General features: G+C 48.3%; 1 protein-coding gene across 3 annotated transcripts in view; it reads right to left on the bottom strand.

Annotated features, from left to right (window-relative positions):
• CFAP57 (cilia and flagella associated protein 57) overlaps positions 1-21,554 on the bottom strand; it is a 110,947-nt gene that overhangs the window by 56,366 nt on the left and 33,027 nt on the right. For all 3 annotated transcript variants that reach the window (XM_090049149.1, XM_090049151.1, XM_090049150.1), the window contains 4 exons: positions 17,915-18,076; positions 17,238-17,393; positions 4,613-4,706; positions 2,402-2,592 (listed from right to left, as the gene is read on the bottom strand). In XM_090049149.1, coding sequence (XP_089905275.1) covers positions 2,402-2,592; positions 4,613-4,706; positions 17,238-17,393; positions 17,915-18,076 — 603 coding nt within the window. The remainder of the gene's footprint in view (positions 1-2,401; positions 2,593-4,612; positions 4,707-17,237; positions 17,394-17,914; positions 18,077-21,554) is intronic.

Genomic DNA, 21,554 nt, shown 5'->3' with positions numbered 1-21,554 from the left:
GGAAAATTGGTTCCGAGTTGCAACGTTTTGACCTGAGACGCTGTCTTCAGGAACCAGTTGTACTGTAAGTACTGTCAACCATGGAGATGCTCTCCAAAGACGATTGCCAATTCACCTGGAACTGGATCTTCCACAAGGACCTACAAAAGGACCATAGAGACTTGAACTGGGTAATACCACAGTACACTCTCCCAGTGAGGGCATGGAGACAGAGAGGGATGAGGGACTCAATTCAACTGCCCCAGGAAAACCTTCCAAGATGAAAGAGAGACCATCAACCACCTCTTATGGCTCTGTCCCTATGCCAAGGGAGTTTGGAAAAAGGTAAGCCGGCTCCTTGAAGAGGTGACAGGGGTCACACTGATGACAAGAGGGGGTCCCTAACAGCTTGCTTTGAGCAATTTGTGTCCTATAGCAGGAGCGCCTTGTGGCAATGCAGGAACCTACTGCTGTACAGACACACGGAGCTCGAGGAAATGACAGTGTCAAAATGTTTCTGAGTGAACTCCAGTCCTACTACTGAAAAGCAGCGGGAGAAGATGTGGCCCACTCCACTTGGCAAAGGGACTCTTGGCAAAGGTTATTCAAAACACTCCAAGAAGCGGAGTGATCAGCGATAATGAAGATGACAGCGATAAAACTGGACCTCGAAACAGCAACAATGACAACAGCAGTGTCAGCAGAAGCAAAAGCAAGAGTGACAGTGACAACAACAAGGATGGGGAATAAGCGGACAACGTAAACCCCAACAGCACGGTGAGAACTAAGAGACTGTGTTATGGAAAGGACTGTGGGCCAGTGTGCAGGAGTGCAGATGCAGGGGGGCGAGGGTTTTAAATGTGTTTTAAGGTTTGCATAGAAATGCTTATGCATGATGCTGTATTAGAAATATATTTTTCAAAAAAACCCACACTTTCCCTGACTTTCCTCTTGTTGCTTACATACTTGTATAAATCCTTCTCGTTACCCCTCACATCCCTTGTAGCTGCTACTCCAATTGTGCTTTGGCCTTCCTGATTTCATCCCTGCTTGCCAGAGCAATATTATTATATTCCTCCCTAGTTGTTTGTCCAAGTTTCCACTTCTTGTAAACTTCCTTTTTTTTGTGTTTTTGCCACTGAAGAGCTCCCTGCTAAGGCAAGATGGTCTCCTGCCATACTTGCTAGTCTTCCTGCACATCGGAATGGTTTGTTCCTGTGCCCTCAAAGTTTCTTTAAAATACAACCAGTTTTCCTGGACTCCTTTCTCCCCCTCAGACTGGCCTCCCAGGGAATCCTCAGCCGAAGTCTGCTTTTCTGAAGTCCAGGCTCCTTACTCTGCTGCTCTCTGTCCTTCCTTTCCTCAGGATCCTGAACTCAATCATCTCGTGGTCACTGCTGCCCAAGTTGCCATCCACTACTACATTCTCCACCAATTCCTCCCTGTTTGTGAGCAGCAGGTCAAGGACAGCATGTCCCCTAGTTGGCCGCACCAACACTTGCACCAGGAAGTTGTCCCTAACACTTGGCAAAAACTTCCTGGATTGCCTGTGCAGTGCTGTATTGCCCTCCCAGCAAATGTCAGGGTGACTGAAGTCCCGCATGAGAACCTGGGCCTGTGATTGAGAAACTTCTGCTAGCTGTTTAAAAAAAGCCTCATCTACCACCTCCTCCAGGTCTGGTAATCTATAGCAGACCCCCCACCATGACAACCCCTTTGTTGCTCTCCCCTCTGACCCTCCCCCAAAGACTTTTAGCAGGCCTCTGTCTCCAGTTCCACACTGGCACTCTAAGCAATCATTTAGTTCTTTTACATAAAGCACAACTCCTTCTCCTCTTCTCCCCTGCCTGTCCTTCCTGAACAGTTTATACCCATCCATGACAGTATTCCAGTCTTGTGAGCTATCCCACCAAGTCCTTGTTATTCTAATCACATCATACTTCTGAAATTGTGTGAGGACTTCCAATTCCTCCTGCTCATTTCCCAGGCTCTGTTCATTTGTGTACAGATACCTGAGGTAACTAGCCAATTGCTCTACTTTGTCAGGAAGAACAAGAAGGCCTCCCCTGCTGCCTCCTCCTGCTTGTGATTCCTTCAAGTCACCCACTTCCCCACTTAGCTCAGGGCTTTGGTCTCCATCCACTCTAGCGAAAAGTTAGAAGATTATTTACCAAAAGTGAAAGTCAGGCTGACACAGAAAGGCAGTCAGGAAGCCCCTACTACTTGTGTACTCATTTCCTCACAGTCAGGGACAAGGCCTTTTGTGCACAGACCAAAATTTGTGGCATAGAGAAGAGGCCTTCTCTGCAGTTAAGGAGCAAGTAGGATTCAAATGCTCATGTGCAGATGATAAACCTCCCCTGGCACTGAAAAACAGAAATAGGATATGACCAGCAGTGCAAGCCATGTATGCAATTATTACCTCCTCTAGCAAAGCAGATTTTTCATGTAGTTTTGCTTCATAGTATTCTGTTAGCTCCTCCAAAGCCTGGTTTTTGCTCTCCTCCATATCATGCAGCTGCTTCTCATACTCCTCCTGCATCCGCTGTGATTTCATTTGCAGCTCCTGGTATTTTTCATATTCCAGCAAGAGTTTCTGGCTGTTCCCAGATTCTGGGAATGGGAAATAAGAAAGAACTCAGGGAGCTGAAGACAGGGAAGATATATGCAACCCTTTACAGCTCTCATTCCTTGCTTTGGAAACTCTGCTACTTCTGACCTCTTTTTCCAATAACAATACCCCAGTACCAGGTCATTACCCACTGCATCATATTTATTACTTCTTGTTCTTGGCTATACAGTCACAAAAACTATGCCTCAAACATCTCTGGTCATTTCTCCTAGCATATTCCTTGCACCTACCACTTGGCTAGTAATGTCAGCCTCACAGCTCCCTTTATTTTTTCCTACCCGCATTTCTCAGCTTTTTTCTGTGCTACGCCCTCATGTGGAGTACCCGTCTCATAACAGCTCGACAGGCCATGGCTTTATCCTTAGGGAAGTCTTTCCCAGAGATTTACTTACCCACAAAAAAAAAATTCATCACTGTAAGCAAAGAGCTTTTATTTTTGCTAGGTTTCCCCATGCTTCCCCATCACTGACTCCAAGATGAACATGGGCTGGCAGTGTGGGGATGCAGTCAGGAAGGCCAACTGCACCTTGAAATGCATCCACAGATGCATCTCAAGCAGGTCCAAGGAGGTGATCCTCCACCTCTATGTGGCACTGGTCAGGCCGCAGTTGGAGTACTGCGTCCAGTTCTGGGCGCCACACTTCAAGAGGGATGTGGACAACATGGAGAGGGTCCAGAGGAGGGCCACTTGCATGATCGGGGGCAGCAGGGCAGGTCCTATGAGGAGAGGCTATGGGACCTGAACCTGTTCGGCCTCCACAAGAGAAGGCTGAGGGGGGATCTAGTGGCCTGTTACAAACTAGTCAGGGGAGATCAGCAGGCACTGGGGAAGTCCCTGTTCCCCCAAGCACTGCCAGGAGTGACCAGGAATAATGGTCACAAGCTGGCAGAGGTAGATTTAGGCTAGATATCAGGAGGCGCGACTTCACGGTCAGGGTGGCTAGGATCTGGAACCAACTTCCAAGAGAAGTGGTGCTGGCTCCTACCCTGGGGGTCTTTAAGAGGAGGTTAGATGAACACTTTGCTGGGGTCATTTGACCCCAGTAATCTTTCCCATCATGGCAGGGGGTCGGACTAGATGATCTACTCAGGTTCCTTCCGACCCTAGAAACTATGAAACTATGCTCACTATTTTCTCTGTTAGTCCCCCAGATTCTGAGGTGCTCCGGGTTGCAGTCTACTTCACTCTGTGCCTTGAACAGTGAGAACACTGTCAGCACTCAGGGATTACACAGCTTGTGCTGTTCCTATGTACTGCTTCTCTACATCTGACTCAAATTCTGCTCTCTGTACATGGGCACTATCTGAAGCCAAACAACTCAGAAGGGGCATTTCTGGATCCAAAGCAACTAATTTTTGTTGTTGTTGTAAGAACTATTACCAGTGGGCAACAGGGAAGGGGAAACTAATCAAGTGATTTAACAGAAAGAGTTCTTAAAACTTTCAAACTAGCAAAGAGTTTGCTACAGTCTGAAGTCAAGAATGAAAAGTTGCTTCTCAAGCCAAGAAGTGGCTGAGAGGAACTGAGATGCAGTAGTTGCGAGATAAACATCGTGCCCTCAGTGTAAGGCATGAAAAGGGGCATGGTCTAGGTGTGCCCGACAGGCACTGCAGACATAAAGAGTCCATTTCCCTGGCACCCGTTATGCTTATTTGTGTAGGACTGTCAGATGCTTCCCTAGTGGCTCCTGGATGGTCTCCCAACTTCTCAGCACTCTGTCACTCTCTAGTACTTCCCCCTTTTCTCACATCTGCCCCTTTTCATTCTGTACTGCCATTAAAGTGACTTGGATATTACCACCATACATATACAAATTACAGGAATTCTAGGTAATCACAATAATTTCCTCCTTTAAAATAAAGTGGGGGGAAGGGCTTTGTACCCTTCTGTTAATGCCCTGTTCATTTCTTGATGGGCTTATCCTCCCCATCACACCACTACCATGAACCAAAGGGGGAGCTCCTTCCATTCTGGATCTAAATACTCCAATGACTTCTAACCTAGGTCCTGCACCTCTCTGGCTTGCTTCTCCATCAGCTCAGAAAACTGCTCCTGGTGCTGCAGCTCCAACTTTTCTTTTTCTGCCTTTAAAACCTGAAAAAAAGGAAAAAAGCTGGTATTTTCATCTGAAAACAGACAGAAATCCTTTGAAATCTCTCAAACAATGGCTCATCTGGGGAATAAAACAAACAAATGGAAGAGGCATCTTTGCCTTCTTTGGTGAGAGGACATAGGAATCATTCACGACTAAGCAAAGCTTTCAGGAAAAAATAAATTCACAGGGAATAGACTGAAAAGGAAAGGAAAGCTAAGCTATGGTAGTAAATGGAGCTTTTAGAGAGAAAGCTGTATAGAGCTGTATTAAAAAAATTTAGAAAAAAGTCTGTGAGCAACAGAAAAGCAACTGTGCAAATTTTCCTCAGATGGGACCCCACAAGGACTCTACAGATGTAGTAAAAGAGGTGCCCACCAATATTAACGCAATCTTCCACAGAGATGCTTCTCTCTCAGACCCGAGGTAGGGTACTTTGTGCCTAAAAGGTTGTCTAAGATTTCTCTCAACTATACAGTTGGTCCCAAAATAAGACATCACAAAAACAAATCCTTGCCTTTTGCATATTTCCTGGACCATCACTCAAACACTACCTAAAACATTCTGACAGTCTGCCAGCGGAGGTGGTTCAAGCACCTACACTGAACACCTTCAAGAGTAGACTGGATGCTTATCTTGCTGGGATCCTATGACCCCAGCTGACTTCCTGCCCTTTGGGCAGGGGGCTGGACTCGACGATCTCTCGAGGTCCCTTCCAGCCCTGATGTCTATGAAATCTATGATCTGAACTCTTACATTTGCCATGCATCTGAAACATGAACTGCAGCCACTTAAAAATGGAGAACATGGGAGTAGTGTCATTAGGAGTGAGTGGGACAATAGCTCTAGGAGTGGTCTTAGAGGGGGCACCAGCACAGCAGCTCCTAGGGAGTCTACACCATGGCAGCATCAACCAGGTATGAAGAGACCATGCAAAGCAGCAGCAGCAGCCAAGATCAGATAAGACTCCCCAGTGCTTGGCATCTCTCACTAGTTATGTCTCTGGAACTTTGTATTTAATTAACCAGCACTTGCTGAATGTTCTCAGAACAAAATTCAGTCAGACAACAATGCCCCATCCTGTCAAGCAAAGAGGATCTGGGTGAAGAAGCCTTCCCTGTTTCTTTATGAAAAGATTTGGTATTATTCATAGCGTCCTGGGCATTCCCGTCACCCCCCAAAGTTAAGCAAGGTTTGCATAATTGTTGCCAGAGCAACTAAAACTACCTTTGCTTCACTCTGTCTTGTGTTCATCATTATATTAATGGAAACAGAAGGAAAACATGGACAGAGTCTTTAACCACTGAGTAGGATCACCCTGGGTATGGAATCTTTGTCCCTTCCAGCTCTCAAAGCAGTTACACATTTTGTTTTGACCAGCTCCAAGCAGAGCTATAACTGCGTGACACCAGAAGAAATATTTCATCATACACTGGAGATCCCTTAATCTCTTGATCCTCACCATTCATGCAACTGTGTTGAATCTCTGTGGATGTATTTACATGTGCGCTTGACTGCAAAGTAGAATAATTAGCTCCACAGTAAAGTATCTCCGTCTACACATGTACTGGTATTAGGGTGCAGTAAACTAATTAACTCCACCACAAGATAGTACTGTCAGGGACAGCATCCTTATAGGCTTGGTAGTGCTACGCTGGCTAGCACTATGGAAGAAAGAGACTTGGGGGTCATCATTGACGACAAGACGAACACGAGCCTGCAATGCGATGTTGCGGTTAAAGTGACCAAAACGCTGGCTTGCATCTATAGATGCTTCTCAAGCAAATCCCGGGACGTCATTCTCCCCTTGTACTCAGCCTTGGTGAGGCTGCAGCTCGAGTACTGCATCCAGTTTTGGGCTCCACAATTCAAAAAGGATGTGGAAAAGCTTGAGAGAGTCCAGAGAAGAGCCACGTGCATGATCAGAGGTCAGGAAAACAGACTTTACGACACAGGCTGAGAGCCATAGGGCTCTTTAGCCTGGAAAAGCACAGGCTCAGGGGTGATCTGATGTCTACCTATAAGTTTATCGGGGTGACCACCAGTATCTGGGGGAACGTTTGTTCACCAGAGCACCCCAAGGGATGACGAGGTTGAACGGTTATAAACTACTGCAAGACCGTTTCAGGCTGGACATAAGGAAGAATTTCTTTACTGTCCGAGCCCCCAAGATCTGGAACAACCTGCCATCCGAGGTGGTTCACGCACCTACATTGAACACCTTCAAGAGCAAAGCAGATGCTTATCTTGCTGGGATCCTATGACCCCAGCTGACTTCCTGCCCTTTGGGCGGGGGGCTAGACTCGATGATCTTCCAAGGTCCCTTCCAGCCCTAATGTCTATGAAAACTATGAAATCTTACAGCAGAGTCAGTAACTGTGCTGAAATGCATGTGTAGACAGTGACAGGGGCTGGCTGGGGCATAAGGGTGTTAAAGTACAGGGGCTGCCTGCTGCTTAGCCACGCGGTTCTGCATTGTCAGCACCCTCATGCCCCAGCCAGCCTCTCTGCTGCCAGATGGCACCAGTGTCACAGACTTCACAGACATTAGGGCTGGAAGGGACCTCGGAAGATCACTGAATCCAACCCCCCGCCCGAAGGGCAGGAAGTCAGTACTCTAGCTGCGGCCTCACCAAGGCCGAATCCAAGGGAAGAATCACGTCCTGCGTTTTGCTTGAGAAGCATCTATGGATGCAAGCCAGCATTTTGGTCACTTTACTAGCTGCAGCATCGCATTGCAGACTCATGTTCATCTTGTGGTCAATGATGACCCTCAAGACTCTTTCTTCCATAGTGCCAGCGTAGCACTGCCGAGTCTGTAAGGATGGTGCAGGTTTTTCCTCCCAAGGTGGAGAACCTTGCATTTTTCGGTGTTGAACACCATCAGGTTTTCATCCGATATCAGAAGGAAGCAATCCTCAATGCACAAGCTAAATCTATTCCAACACGGAGGAAAGGCAGCAAGAAGGGACAGCAGCCCTCCTGGCTCTCCAGGGACCTAGCGGACCTCCTGCAGTTAAAAAGGAAAGCCTACAAAGGATGAAGGACAGGATTCACCTCCAAGGAGAATTATTCTGCACTGGTCCAGTACTGCAGGGAGCAAACCAGGAAAGCCAAGGCTGCAACTGAACTCCAACTAGCTTCAAGCATCAAGGACAACAAAAAGTCCTTTTTCAGATATGTGGGGAGCCGGAGGAAAAGCAAGGGCAACGCTGGACCCCTGCTAAACCAGATGGGGCAACTGACAACTGACGCCCAGGAAAAAGCCAACCTATTAAATAGGTACTTTGCGTCAGTCTTTCATCAGTCCCATGGGACGCCCATGCCTGCTATGGGACAGGGAGATCCGGGTGATGGGGATCCCCTACCCTCCATCAATGCTGACCTCGTGAAGGAACACCTTGAGAAGCTGGATACCTTCAAGTCAGCTGGCCCTGACAACCTGCACCCCAGGGTACTCAAGGAGCTGGCGAGCGTCATAGCCCAGCCCCTGGCACAGATCTTTGAAAACTCCTGGCGCTCTGGTGTCGTGCCCGAAGACTGGAAGAAGGCCAATGTGGTGCCGATCTTCAAGAAAGGGAGGAGAGTGGATCCGGCTAACTACAGGCCCATTAGCCTGACTTCTATCCTGGGGAAGATCTTAGAAAAGTTTATTAAGGAGGCCATCCTTGAGGGACTGGCCCAGGCTAACATTCTAAGGGACAGCCAGCACGGGTTTGTTGCGGGCAGGTCTTGTTTGACCAATCTCATTTCCTTCTATGACCAGGTGACCTATCACCTGGACGAGGGAGAAGAGATTGATGTCATATATCTTGACTTCAAAAAAGCTTTTGATCTGGTATCCCATGATCACCTCTTGGCCAAACTGGCCAGTTGTGGCCTTGGCTCCACCACGATCCGCTGGCTGGGAAATTGGCTCCGTGGTCGGACCCAGAGGGTTGTAATTGATGGCAGTCACTCATTGTGGTGCCCTGTGACCAGTGGGGTCCCTCAAGGCGCAACCTGCGTGGTGTTGTGCCACCTACCTTGTCACAGGTATAAATGCCTTAATTCCTGGTCTGATGTGCTTATTAGACCAAAATGTGCTAGGGATGTGCTTGTAGCCAATAAACGTGGATGAATCTTTGCTACTGAACTGAGCCTATGGTTGTTCTTTAAAATCAGATTGGTGTTGGACTCTCCTGGTTGCAACTTGTTGACATCACACTTCCTGAGACTCCACACACTGACAACACATCAATAACACCCAATAAGGACAACAGCAACAATGACCTTGTCATGCATCCACAGATGCATCTCAAGCAGGGCCAAAGAGGTGATTCTCCCCCTCTATGTGGCACTGGTCAGGCCGCTGACTCCAAGATGAACATGGGCCAGCAGTGTGGGGAGGCAGTTAGGAAGGCCAACTGCACCTTGGCATGCATCCACAGATGCATCTCGAGCAGGTCCAAAGAGGTGATCCTCCACCTCTATGTGGCACTGGTCAGGCCGCAGTTGGAGTACTGCGTCCAGTTCTGGGAGCCACACTTCAAGAGGGATGTCGACAGCATGTAGAGGGTCCAGAGGAGGGCCATTCGTATGATCAGGGGACAACAGGGCAGGCCCTATGAGGAGAGGCTATGGGACCTGAACCTGTTCGGCCTCCAAAAGAGAAGGCTGAGGGGGGATCTTGTGGCCTGTTATAAACTAGTCAGGGGGGATCAGCAGGCATTGGGGGAGTCACTGTTCCCCCAAGCACCGCCAGGAGTGACCAGGAATAACGGTCACAAGCTGGTAGAGGGTAGGTTTAGGTTAGATATCAGGTGGCGCTACTTCACGGTCAGGGCGGCTAGGGTCTGAAACCAACTTCCAAGAGAAGTGGTGCAGGCTCCTACCATGGGGGGTTTTAAGAGGAGGTTAGATGAACATCTTGCTGGGGTCATTTGACCCCAGTATTCTTTCCTGCCATGGCAGGGGGTCGGACTAGATGATCTGCTCAGGTCCCTTGCGACCCTAGAAACTATGAAGGAGGTGATCCTCCCCCTGTATTCGACACTGGTTAGGCCGCAGCTGGAGTACTGTGTCCAGTTCTGGGTGCTGCACTTCAAGAGGAATGTGGACAGCATCTAGAGGGTCCAGAGGAGGGCCACTCACATGATCAGGGGGCAGCAAGGCAGGCTCTACGAGGAGAGGCTATGGGACCTGAACCTGTTCAGTCTCCACAAGAGAGGGCTGAGAGGGGATCTGGTGGCCGTCTACAAACTAGCCAAGAGGGACCACCAGGCTAAGGGAGATTCCCTGTTCCCCCCGAGCACCACCGGGAGTAACGAGAAATAACAACAATAAGTTGACGGAGAGTAGATTCAGGCTAGACATCAGGAGGCACTACTTCACAGTCAGGGCGGCTAGGATCTGGAACTAACTTCCAAAGGCAGTGGTGCTTGCTCCTACCCAGGTGTATTCAAAAGGAGACTAGATAATCACCTAGTTGGGGTCGTTTGACCCCAGCATTCTTTCCTGCCCGTGGTGGGGGGTCGGACTTGATGATCTGCTCAGGTCCCTTCTGACCCTACCAACTATGAAACTATGCAACTATGACACTGATAACCCCAAACAACAAAGATCATCTCCTGGAAGAATAAAACAGATGAATTGTTTCTGTTGCACATCTTGTATCCTTTAACTTTTCAAGTTACTAGAGCGAAATATCTCCTCTGAAAGGACAATTTTCTGGTCTCAAACTTTGTTTTGGCTGAAATTGCAAAGGACCTTATTCAGGAAAGAAAGCAGTAGTGATGCTTCTCCACTGGCTGAATAATCTGAGGCCTCAAGTGATGCTCTATTGGCACGTTTTGCCACATTCTGACCTTTGAGTTACACAATGGCTCCAAAAATGAACAGATCAAAACCCTCTGGGTTAAGTTGCAGGGCAGGAGATCTATACTACAGACCACCAAACAGAACTCGATCTGGATCTGGAGTTTACCCAAGAATTGACTGAGGCCGCAGATGCATGCGATATGGTCATCATGGGCGATTTTACGACTGCCAGCATTTTCAGAGAACAAATAAGAAAGGCTAAAGCAGCAACCAAACTTAGATTAGCAACAGGAATCAAGGACAATAAGAAGTCCTTCTTTAGCTACATAGGGAACAGGAGGAATACAAATGCGAGTGTGGGGCCACTGCTCAACACGTCAGGAGAGCTGGTTACCGGCACCCTGGAGAAAGGTGAACTCCTGAATGCCTGCTTCACCTTGGTCTTTCACTGGACCAAGGGGAAAACAACTCCAGGTAGAGTACAGGATGAGCATGGTAGGAATAATCACCTTCCTACTATTGCTGTAGAATTGGTGTACGGCCAAGAAAAAAACCTAGACATATACAAGTCAGCAGGACCAGATGATCTTCATCCACAAGTGCTGAAGGAGCTGACTGAAGTCATTATGGAACCCCTAGCGAAACTCTTCCACAACTTGTGGTGCTCTGGAGAAGTCCCTGAGGAAGAGGGCCATCGTTGTGCCTATCCACAAGAAGGGCAGGAGGAAGAACATGGGTAACTATAGGTGAATCAGCCTAACTTCCATCCTACAGAAAATCCTAGAAAAGTTCATCAAGGAGTCTATCTGCGATAAGCTTGCAGAAGGTAAGATTCTGGATGACAGCCAGTATGGCTTTGTCATGGGCAGGTCTTGCCTTACTGTGGCGGAACACTTTTGGGGGTGCTCGCCACTTGAGGGCTTTCACAGGCTCTGAGGGGAGCCTGCTTTGGTGGAGCAGCAGGGGAAACCTTCCCCAGGAACTATTTTAAAGGGGGGTGGTCTGAGGCAGGGCACTGTTGGTGCCTGCCACTTTTGAGAGCTGAGCCAAGCCGCCAGCAGGTGCTTGACTGTGGTGGCTATTTTAGATCTCTGGCCGCCTATATAAACAGAGCAGTTTGCTGCTGGTGAAGGGGGCAGAAACATTGCCTGGCTGCAAGGCTGCATGAAACATTCTGGAGGTAAGGGCAGGAGCTTAAGGGGATGGTTGGAGGCTCCTGGTCTTGGGCATGACCTAAAACTGCACCCTGCCGGGAGTGGGTGGCCTGGTAGGGCTCTCAGTAGTGCGGGAGCTCCCAGGAAATACCAGGCCAGTTACCACCCTGGTGAAAGGCTGGTCAGGGTGCCTTAACCCCAGCTCCCACAACTGGGTGGGTTACACCATAGTAGGGCCAAGAAAGTAGACCCAGAAGAGAGAGTGAGCTAGAGGCTCAGAAGCCTGACTCAAAACACCCTCAACTGGTCAATGCTGGGGCCAGGACTGGAAGGGTCAAAAGGGCCAGGGTTCCACCACAAGGGACACCCAGAGCTGAGGGCCTGCAGTTTCTGACTGGCCTTGGAGGTAAGGCCAGGGCCTGTGTGGCCAAAGGTCCAAGGGGGACAACACCTGAGAGGGGGGAGAGTTCAGGGAGCTAGGCAGCCCAGAATGAAGGTGGAGTAGGCCACCTGATCAGAGGGATCCAGTTGGAGTCCAGATTGGAGGATTGTGGGGCCTGTGACATTAACAACTGTGGGTACAAGGGGGCGAGGCATGGCTGTGGCCACCTGAGCCCAGGGAGGGTGCAAGGCCCAAAAGGGGCCAGACACGGCTATGACCACCTGTGCCCCACTGGGGAGGGAAGCCCTGTAGCCCCAGTGAGGGGGCAGAGATGTGGAGTCCCAGTGAGGGGGAAACCAGAGGGCTGGGAGCCCAGTCTGTGTGAGTCTATAGAGTTGCCTCTGGGAGGGGCCAGAGCAAGCTTGGCCCCTACCCCAGTGAGGGTCACAGGAGAGGCCCAACAGACAGTACATCTGCCACCCAAGCCATCAGCTAGATAAAGCCTATAGCCAAAGGGCCCCACTCCAAGAGGGAGCAAGGCAATATAAGTTGTTGAGGCATGAAAGAGACCCTGTGAGAGGGGGTGGAGTGTGAGAGGTCCTAGTGAGAGGTGGGCGGTATGAATGCATGTGTGTCCGAGGCCTGACAACGAGAACTAAGCTTGGTCTGGCTGTAGGCTGGGAGCATTGCCACCTGGATGCCACCTATGAGGCTTGGGCTGTGGTGTAGGGGAGGAACAAAGCCGCAGATAGTGCCCCCTGGCATTGGAGCAAGGTTGAACAGCCTCCCACCTAATTAACATCCTAATTAGATGGGTTTTGAAGAGAAACTGGAGTAATATTAGATATCATCAAGGCATGACAGGAAACACAGGTGGGCGGCGTGCCCAAAGGCAGGCAGGGGAAACTAGCACTGTGGCTGGTTAGGGACCTCCCACTCTGGCACATGTACCAACCTAATCTCCTTCTATGACCAGGTAACTCATCACCTGGAGAGAGAACAGGTTGACATTGTATACCTAGATTTCCAAAAGGCCTTTGAGCTAGTATCCTCATGAGAAAATTGGAGGATTGTGGGCTTAACTCTGAGATAGTCAGGTGGGTGAGAAACTGGATGCAGGACAGGACCCAGAGAGTCCTAGTGAACAGATCTGTGTCATCCTGGTGAGAAGTGGGCAGCAGTGTCCCACAGGGGTCAGTGCTTGGTCCAGTACTTTTCAACATCTTTATTAATGATTTGGGTATGGGGGTAGAGAGCTCACTGGCCAAGTTCATGGACAATTTATGAGGAAGCGTAGTCACACTTGAAGATAGGCTACAGATACAGGCGGACCTCGGCAGGCTAGCAAGTTGGGCGGATTGGAATCTGATGAAGTTCAACATTGAGAAATGTAAAGTGCTCCACCTCAGAACAAGCAACCCCCAAAACACCTACAGGTTTGGCGGGACCAAACTGACCAGTACCACAAATTAAAAGGACCTGGGGGTAATACACCACTGTATGAATATGTGCCGGCAGTGCAATGCTGTAGCTAGCAGGGCAAATAATACTTTGTCATGCATCAATCGATGCATCTCTAGCAAAACCAAGGAAGAGATTCTTCTGCTCTACTCGGCACTGGTGAGACCACAGCTGGAGTACTGTGTCCAGTTCTGGACACCACACTTTAACAAGGGCATGGACAAGCTTGAGAGAGTCCAAAGACGAGCCACCCATATGATCAGAGTCTCACATGGCAAGCCATACAAGTAAAGGCTGAGGGATCTGGGACTCTTCAGCCTGGGGAAAAGAAGGCTGAGAGGGGATCTGGTAGCAGCGTACCACTACGCTAGGGAAGTACATTAAGGGCTTAGTGAACAACTGTTCACCAGGGCGCCCAAGGGGAAAACTAGGAGTAATGGCCACAAACTCCTGAAAGACCGATTCAGGCCCAACATTAGGAAAAACTTCTTTACATTCAGGGTGTCCAGTCTATGGAATAAGCTTCCTCCAGAGGTGGTGCAATCATCTATCCTGGAAATCTTCAAGAGGAGACCTGACAGTCACCTTGCTGGGGTCACCTGACCCCCAGTTATCTTTCTTGCTTGGTGCAGGGGGCTGGACCTGATCATCTTCCAAGGTCCCTTCTGACCTTACAATCTATGAATCATTAGTTCATTGTTGTTGTTCCTCTGTTAAGTCTAAGATGAATTTAGTCTCCCATAATTAGAGTTAACAATGAGATATCATTGCTGGGCTGCATGCAACCCTCTGACCGAAGTAGATTAAAGTATTCTTTTGCCTTATGCTATTCAACTTTGCTCCTTCCTTGCCGTAAGGAGCTCAACAGGTCTTTCACCACCCCTAAGCCAGCTGTTAGCTGCTACCACCATCCAGGGAATTAGCAGTGGAGTGTATGCATGAAAATAAGAGAAAGTCTTACATGATGCACTGTATAATTTATCTGGCTTTTTAGAAAGAAGATGAAAAGAGGCAGAAGTATTCCATGCAGATCTGATAGCTTGAACAATCCATCCAATATTGGAAAAGCTACCTTGTTCTTTGAAGGGTCTTCCATATGCTAAATTGGATGAAATGTTTCTTTTATTGTCAGAGATGGTAACTTTAAAGTTAGCACTGTCCTTTCTACTAGCTGAAGATATTGAACAATGATTTTCAAAGGAGAGGATGCAAAATTTATTTTAACACTTTCATCAGGAGATAAGTCTAAATATTTCAGATTCCATCTGAGAAACTAGCTCCTCTTCAAAAAACGTGTCAGCTATCACCATAGAAGAGCTCTATCAAGATTGAAACGGAAAGATCCAATTCATAGCGTCGCATACCTTTTGAGGTGTGGAACTCTGGGTGGTGGCGGCATTACCCCCAGGCTAGTGGGTGTGCTCCAGGAACGGAGTCGGCCAGACATGAGGTGACCCCAGGGAGGCACCTGGAGCCTGGAAGGTGGTTGGGCGCAGTGAGGTGGGTAGTTCAGTGCAGGAGCACCCCCTACTGGCCCGCCACAGATACTATCAGTGAAACTACCAACATTGGGAATTGAAGTATAATCAGTGGCAAAATAGTCTTACAGATGTCTTAAGAAGCAGCAATTACAACTTAGGAGAGGTACTAGGTATCTTCCACAATCTCTTCTCAGGAAAATGGAATTGAGTAGAAGAGTTGTCATCTTTACCACCCTTGCAAGTAACTCCTCTAACTCCCCTGTCCAAACCAATTTGATGGCTTTCATCCACTGCTGTAATCACACCCAAGTTTGATGGGAATCTCAGCACTATATCTTTTTGTCCATAGTGAAACCCTCAGATTCCTAAGTACACTTAAATCTGGTTGGGTCTTTTGGAACAGTTTTGTTGGACTGTGAAACACAATGTCTGAATTTGGCACTGATGAATCATGTGCATCTCCTCTCCAGGATTTGTCACTGCGAATGCTAGCTGTTTTTCCTTTATCATCTTCTCTGGGACTGAGCTGATGAATCTCTAATATTCTCTTGATTCCACATTCTACTGGAACCCTGCTTATTTTTGTTTTCAATTGCTCCATTTTGATCTGAAGCTTATGTGCAGAATGACAGAGTTATTCTGATCCCAATTTCACGTTCTTCTTGACTGCCTTTGAGAAATGAGACAGGTCTCTTTGCCTTAGGATCCATATTCTCAGGTACCTTGGAACCAAGCCTTAGGATCCACTTTCTCAGCTACCTTGGTACCTGAGGCTTCCTGAAGTGAGAGAGAGCCTGCTGCCTATTTTGTCTTTCTCTGGCTGTCCCTTTAGTGAAAGTGCAGGAAAAAGAGTATCTGGATGCTCACCAAGGCACATTAGGCACCCCTTCTCCACACCAATCTTTGTGCTCCAGGACAAACTCCAGCTGAAGCCATAAGACCAAACAGGATGAGAGAAATGCCTTATATTCCCATCCAGCTCCTTAGTAACAGCTTGAAATTTCATGGTGGCCAGAGGAAACACTACAATGACATAGCAAACCTCAAGCCAATGAATGCTGACATCAAGAGTTGGGAGGAGCTGGCTGTCAACTGACCACAGCAGCATCACAACCTCAATGAAGCAGCAGCCCATTTCAAAGTAAAGTGTCTTGCCCTCAATTCAGAGAAGAGATAGCAAAGGAAGAAAAGGAGAGGAATCCCAGCCTTTAGCCTACTCTATCCTGGCTGTGGAAGGAGCTGCAATTTCTGTGGATGGATTGTAATTGGACAGATCTATGCCTCAAGGACTGGGCTATTAACTCACTTCAGGACTCAAATGAACCATGGTAGAGATCATCCTCGAATCAAGGGATTGCCAATTATGACAACTGCTGTCCAATCAACACCTGATAGCATGGCAGTGCTTGTAGTACCTTTTGGACTTAGCTCAGTGCTTTTAGGCTTCTCTGTTGCCATGGAAGAGCAGAAGGACTCTACATGAGAGGTGCTACATCAGAGAACCCAGACGGTTACAGCCTGAATACTTTCAGGAGAAGGAGAGCAGAGCCCGAAGCTGAAGTGCCATCACTACTGCACAAAAATTACTGGAGCACAAGTATGTAGCAAAAGATGAATTTTGTGACAAATTCCACAGGCACTGAACTGCAAAATTTGGAAGTTTATGAGGCCCTGTCAACACAGCCCACACAACACAGTATCCTTCCTCCTTCAGCCACCAAGCAATAAACTCATATTTAGCTCTTCCTGATGGTAAAGTATATGGCAAAGGTTGCTGCTCCTCCTTCTGAATGTTAGCAAGAGCCTGAGAACCCACACTGTATAAGAAACTGCCAATGCAATTCTGGAATGCACATCTAAGTCCCTACAGGGAAAAAGCACTTGTGCAGCAGATGAAACTTACAGGGAGATTTCATAGCAAAATCCAGTGATACTAACAATGGTGCTGTTTACTCACAATTTTCAGTCCCAGGCACAGTCAGTATTCACAGGTATAACCACTATCATGCAGAAACCTACAGTTTCATTATAAGACCTCTGGTGTCTTTTCCATCTCTCAAGTACTCAAAAGGGTTCACCTCTTACCCTAGATACATACAGCACAGGATATTTTTATTGCAGCCTACAGAAAGAATAAACTGATTTTTCAGGTGCTTTAATGGGATTCATGCCTATATTCTATGGATTGTGAATTTTAACATGTTAGTGAGAAGGGGAGAGACTTCTTGATATTTGCTGTGACAACATGCATCATACCTGATTTTTTATTTTAAGGGACTCCATTTCCTCAATGAACTTCTCAGTTAATTCCTTTATCTTCTCATTGTAGCTCATGTCCTTGAGACGCAGCTGGTACATATTTTCCATTTGCAGTTCTTCCACACGAGATTTCAGTTCCTTCATGACAAGAGTCTGTCAGGAAAAAGATGACATGCTAACAGAGAGGTTTTTACCAGTAACTGCAGCTGTTTGAAGGCATTGCCTCTACATATTTACCTTTCCTCTAAAAGTCAGTTTGAAACAAGATTTCCTAAACATTCTCAAATAATTTGGGCCATTCAGATAAAAAAGAGATTTTGATTCTGAAACTTGACTTTTTGTTACTCTTATGCATGTTGTCTGGCATACAGAAATAGGTCTGCCCACTCTGCTAACACTGCTCTCAATGTCTCTGATGATTTCTCCATCAAGTCACAGAGCCTCTGCTCTTTACACTACCTGAAATGAAAGCTATCTAACACACAACTCCTTGCACATCAGTACTGGAAGCTCCAGTACCTGGATGCAGCCTCTCCTTTTGAATAACGCTGTGCCAACCTGCTTGTTTGTGCTGTCATTCAAGTGGTCACAGCATTCTGTAAATGCAGCTCACAGACTGGGAGCATAAGAGAAGAGAAGGGAGCAAAAGATTTGCATCCATAATTTGCTCTCACCTTCTCTTCCATGTCTGCTTTAGTGATCAGCACCTCATCAGCATATCCTACTTCCCTTTCTCGTTTCAGGCCCCGTCCTTCTTTATCATACACCTTCCAGATAATCAAGCAGCCATCCTCTGAGACAGTCAGCAGAAACTGGTCATCACAAGTTATAGATATCTAAAAAGGAAGAGAGAGACAGAAGAATGAGAGTAGAGGTATGGCACAAAAAAGATACAAATTGTGTTTACACTGAACTACTCTCCTAAGATTTTCTGTCACTGCTGCCTTTGTTGAATCTACGGTGGGAATGCTGATGTAGTTCAGCTACTAGGATTTTCACAAACACTTAAACCATTTCAAGACAGTCACTGATTGGGAATTGGTTCATGATTGTCCCTGGACAGAAGTATCCACATGTACACTGCATTGCCAAGTGGAACCCTCAACTTTTAGGGAATGCACAGCTGTTGAAATCCCACTAGTGAGTGGTAGGGTAGGCAAACCTTCCAGGGAGGAGTGGAGGGGTTGCCAGGTACTGGGGGTATGGGGAGGGCTGTGTGGTCCCTGCTTGTGGTTCCCAGGAAAGAGAAGAGCTGCATGCTCCTCCCTCTCCCATGATTTCTGCAGCATTTCAATGCCCACCTTATAAACCATGCTGTCAGTTTCACCTTCCTGCTAGAGATCCTGCGCCTTAGGGCACCAGGTTCATTTGGGGCAAAGGAGAGGCAAGTCACACAGCACCCCCAGCTTCTGAGAACTCCTCTACTCCTTTTCCCCCTCGCCTCAAATGAGCCCGGAACCTTAGGGAGCAGGGGTTTGGACTGGAGAGTTCTGGCTGCATTCCAGAGGAGCCCCTTGCTCTGTATGCATTTGGGGAAGGGGGTGAGGAACAGTGTAGTGTGGGATTCTTGGAAGACTGACCAGACACTAGGCACACAATGTTCTATGTCCTCATATAACATTGAGCTGGTTCCTGGTGTACCAGCTCAAAATAGTACTTGATTTTCCTGGTATGCATTTGAAATGTTCTAGGAAGTTTAAGCTGTTCTTAAGTGGTGTGCCCATCTAGACTCTTGGGGTTTGAAGTTTATTTAGAATTTTCTAAGAGTTACATCTGTCACACTAGATCAAGATACCACACTGGCTCCTACTACAGTCCTGTCTGCGCTTATAATCCCACTGTTTCCCCAGTGTTTGTAGAAAGGTGGGGGGAAATTATTATATGCTTTGGACAGAAAAAGTCTCTAGGTCACTGGCCTGCCTATGACAATGACATTTAAGACAACAGCTAATTTTAAAGGGTTGGGGCATTTAGCTTTTTTTTTTAAAACCATGCTGACACATCCCAAGCTTTGGGTAAGAGTGAGGGTCCAATGTTAGGCCCATCTTTTGGACACCTTCCTTCACTCTACCAGCTGACCAATTAGAAATAACAGGCTCCTTCCTGCAGTATGTCCAAGCAGCAAGCCTTGATCATGTTGAGAGGGTCCAAAGGAGGGCCACTCGCATGATCCGGGGACAGCAGGGCAGACCCTATGAGGAGAGGCTATGGGACCTTAACCTGTTCAGCCTTTACAAGAGAAGGCTGAGGGGGGACCTGGTGGCCATCTGTAAACTTACTAGGGGGGACCCGCGGGGTTTCGGAGAGACTTGTTCCCCTGAGCGCCTCCCGGAGTAACAAGGAATAACGGCCATAAGTTGCTAGAGAGTAGGTTTAGACTAGACATTAGAAGGCACTACTTCACAGTCAGGGTGGCTAGGATCTGGAACCAACTTCCAAGGGAAGTGGTGATGGCTCCTACCCCGGGGGTCTTTAAGAGGAAGATCAACGTTTACCTGGTTGGGGTCATATGAGCCCAGTTTTCTCTGCTGCCCAGGGCAGGGGGTCTGACTAGAAGATCTACAAGGTCCCTTCCGACCCTACATCTATGAATCTATGTGAGGCTCGGCAGGGAGAATACACATGTCTCTCTGTCCTCTACAAAGCCCAGAACATGCCCACCGAGCATGCGCTGAACCTCTCCCCATCACACAGATGGAAGATTCTCCTACAGGGAGGAAACATCAGACTGCCAGACCAAACAGCACCCACAACTACAGCCCAGCCCAGCCCAACAAGCGAAGCAATCAAACAGGTAAGAGGGAGGGGCCAGGGTAATGCTGGGACTAGGGGGTCAGTACACACACCCACAGGAGGCCTCAAATGCCTCTACACAAACGCTCGTAGCATGGGCAACAAGCAGGAGGAACTCACCATCCCGGAGATAGTGGGGATTACAGAAACGTGGTAGGACGAAACGCATGATTGGGCGGTCAATGTCAAGGGATATAGGCTGTACAGGAGGGACAGGATAGGAAAGAGAGGTGGGGGCGTGGCGCTCTATATTAAGGAGGAATACACATCCTCGTTAATTAGCAAGGAGTCAGGGGAGGGGCACTCTGAAGTGCTTTGGGTTAAAGTACAAGGCAGTCAAGGGGAAAGGGACTTAACGGTGGGAGTCTACTACAGACCTCTCAACCAGGGAGAAGAGCTTGACCAGGAATTCTTGGGTTAGCTCACAGAGGTAGTGAAGGCTAAGGATGTGGTAGTCATGGGGGACCTGAACTTCCCGGACATCTGCTGGGAAGAGCAGTCAGCCAGGTCTGAACGCTCACGTAGGTTCTTGGCCAGAGTGCAGGACCTCCATCTAACCCAGGAGGTGCACAGCCCCACCGGGGGGACGCCTTGTTGGACCTAGTGCTGGCCACGGGTGATGACCTGGTGAGGGGGCTGCGGGTCCTCGACCACCTGGGAGACAGCAATCATCGCCTGCTGGAATTCACCATCCAGTGCAAGGTGGCAAAGGCATGCAGTAAGGCAGCGGCCCTAGATTTTAGGAAGGCAGACTTCAACGAGCTAAGGAGGATAGTTGGAGAAGCGCTGAGGTCCCAGAGGGGAGGGGAGCCAGGTGTCCAAGGAAAGTGGCCGCTCCTTAAGGAGATGATCCTCCAAGCCCAAAGGAAGGTAATCCCAACGAGGATCAAAGGGAGCAGGAGAGCACACAAGCCTCCGTGGCTCACCCAAAGCATCCAGAAATGTCTGCTTGCTAAAAAGGAGGCTTACACCCAATGGAAGGAAGGGGTCATCACCAGGGAGGGCTATTCTGTAGTTGCTCGGGAATGTAGTGGGGTAGTTAGGAAGGCCAAGGCAGAGATGGAACTGGGGCTAGCTTCCCAGATTAAGGACAATAAGAAGTCCTTTTTTAAATACGTAGGGGGTAAAAAGAAGGTCCCGGGTAATGCGGGGCCCCTGCAGGACGCCATGGGAAACTTGGTTATCACACCAGACGGCAAAGCTAACATGTTTAACGATTTCTTTGCCTCCGTCTTCCTAAGTAGGGACCAGAACAGCCACCTCCCTGCTGGGCCCCCCTCGGGCCCCAGGGGAGGCACACCTGGGCCACCGGTTAGCGAGGATTGACTTAGGGAGCTTCTGGAGGGGTTGGACGTATTCAAGTCAGCCAGTCCGGATGATCTCCACCCTAGAGTTCTAAAGGAACTGGCCGAGGTCATTGCAAGTCCCCTGGCACAACTTTAGGAGCACTCGTGGTGCTCTGGTGAGGTACCAGAGGACTGGAAGAGGGCCAACGTGGTCCCCATCTTCAAAAAAGGCAGG

Source organism: Crocodylus siamensis, chromosome 5 (assembly GCF_052110815.1).
Source record: "Crocodylus siamensis isolate JL-2025a chromosome 5, ASM5211081v1, whole genome shotgun sequence".
NCBI lineage: Eukaryota > Metazoa > Chordata > Crocodylia > Crocodylidae > Crocodylus > Crocodylus siamensis.
Note: the sequence above shows the minus strand (reverse complement) of the source record. Positions and strands in the feature narration are given on the sequence as shown.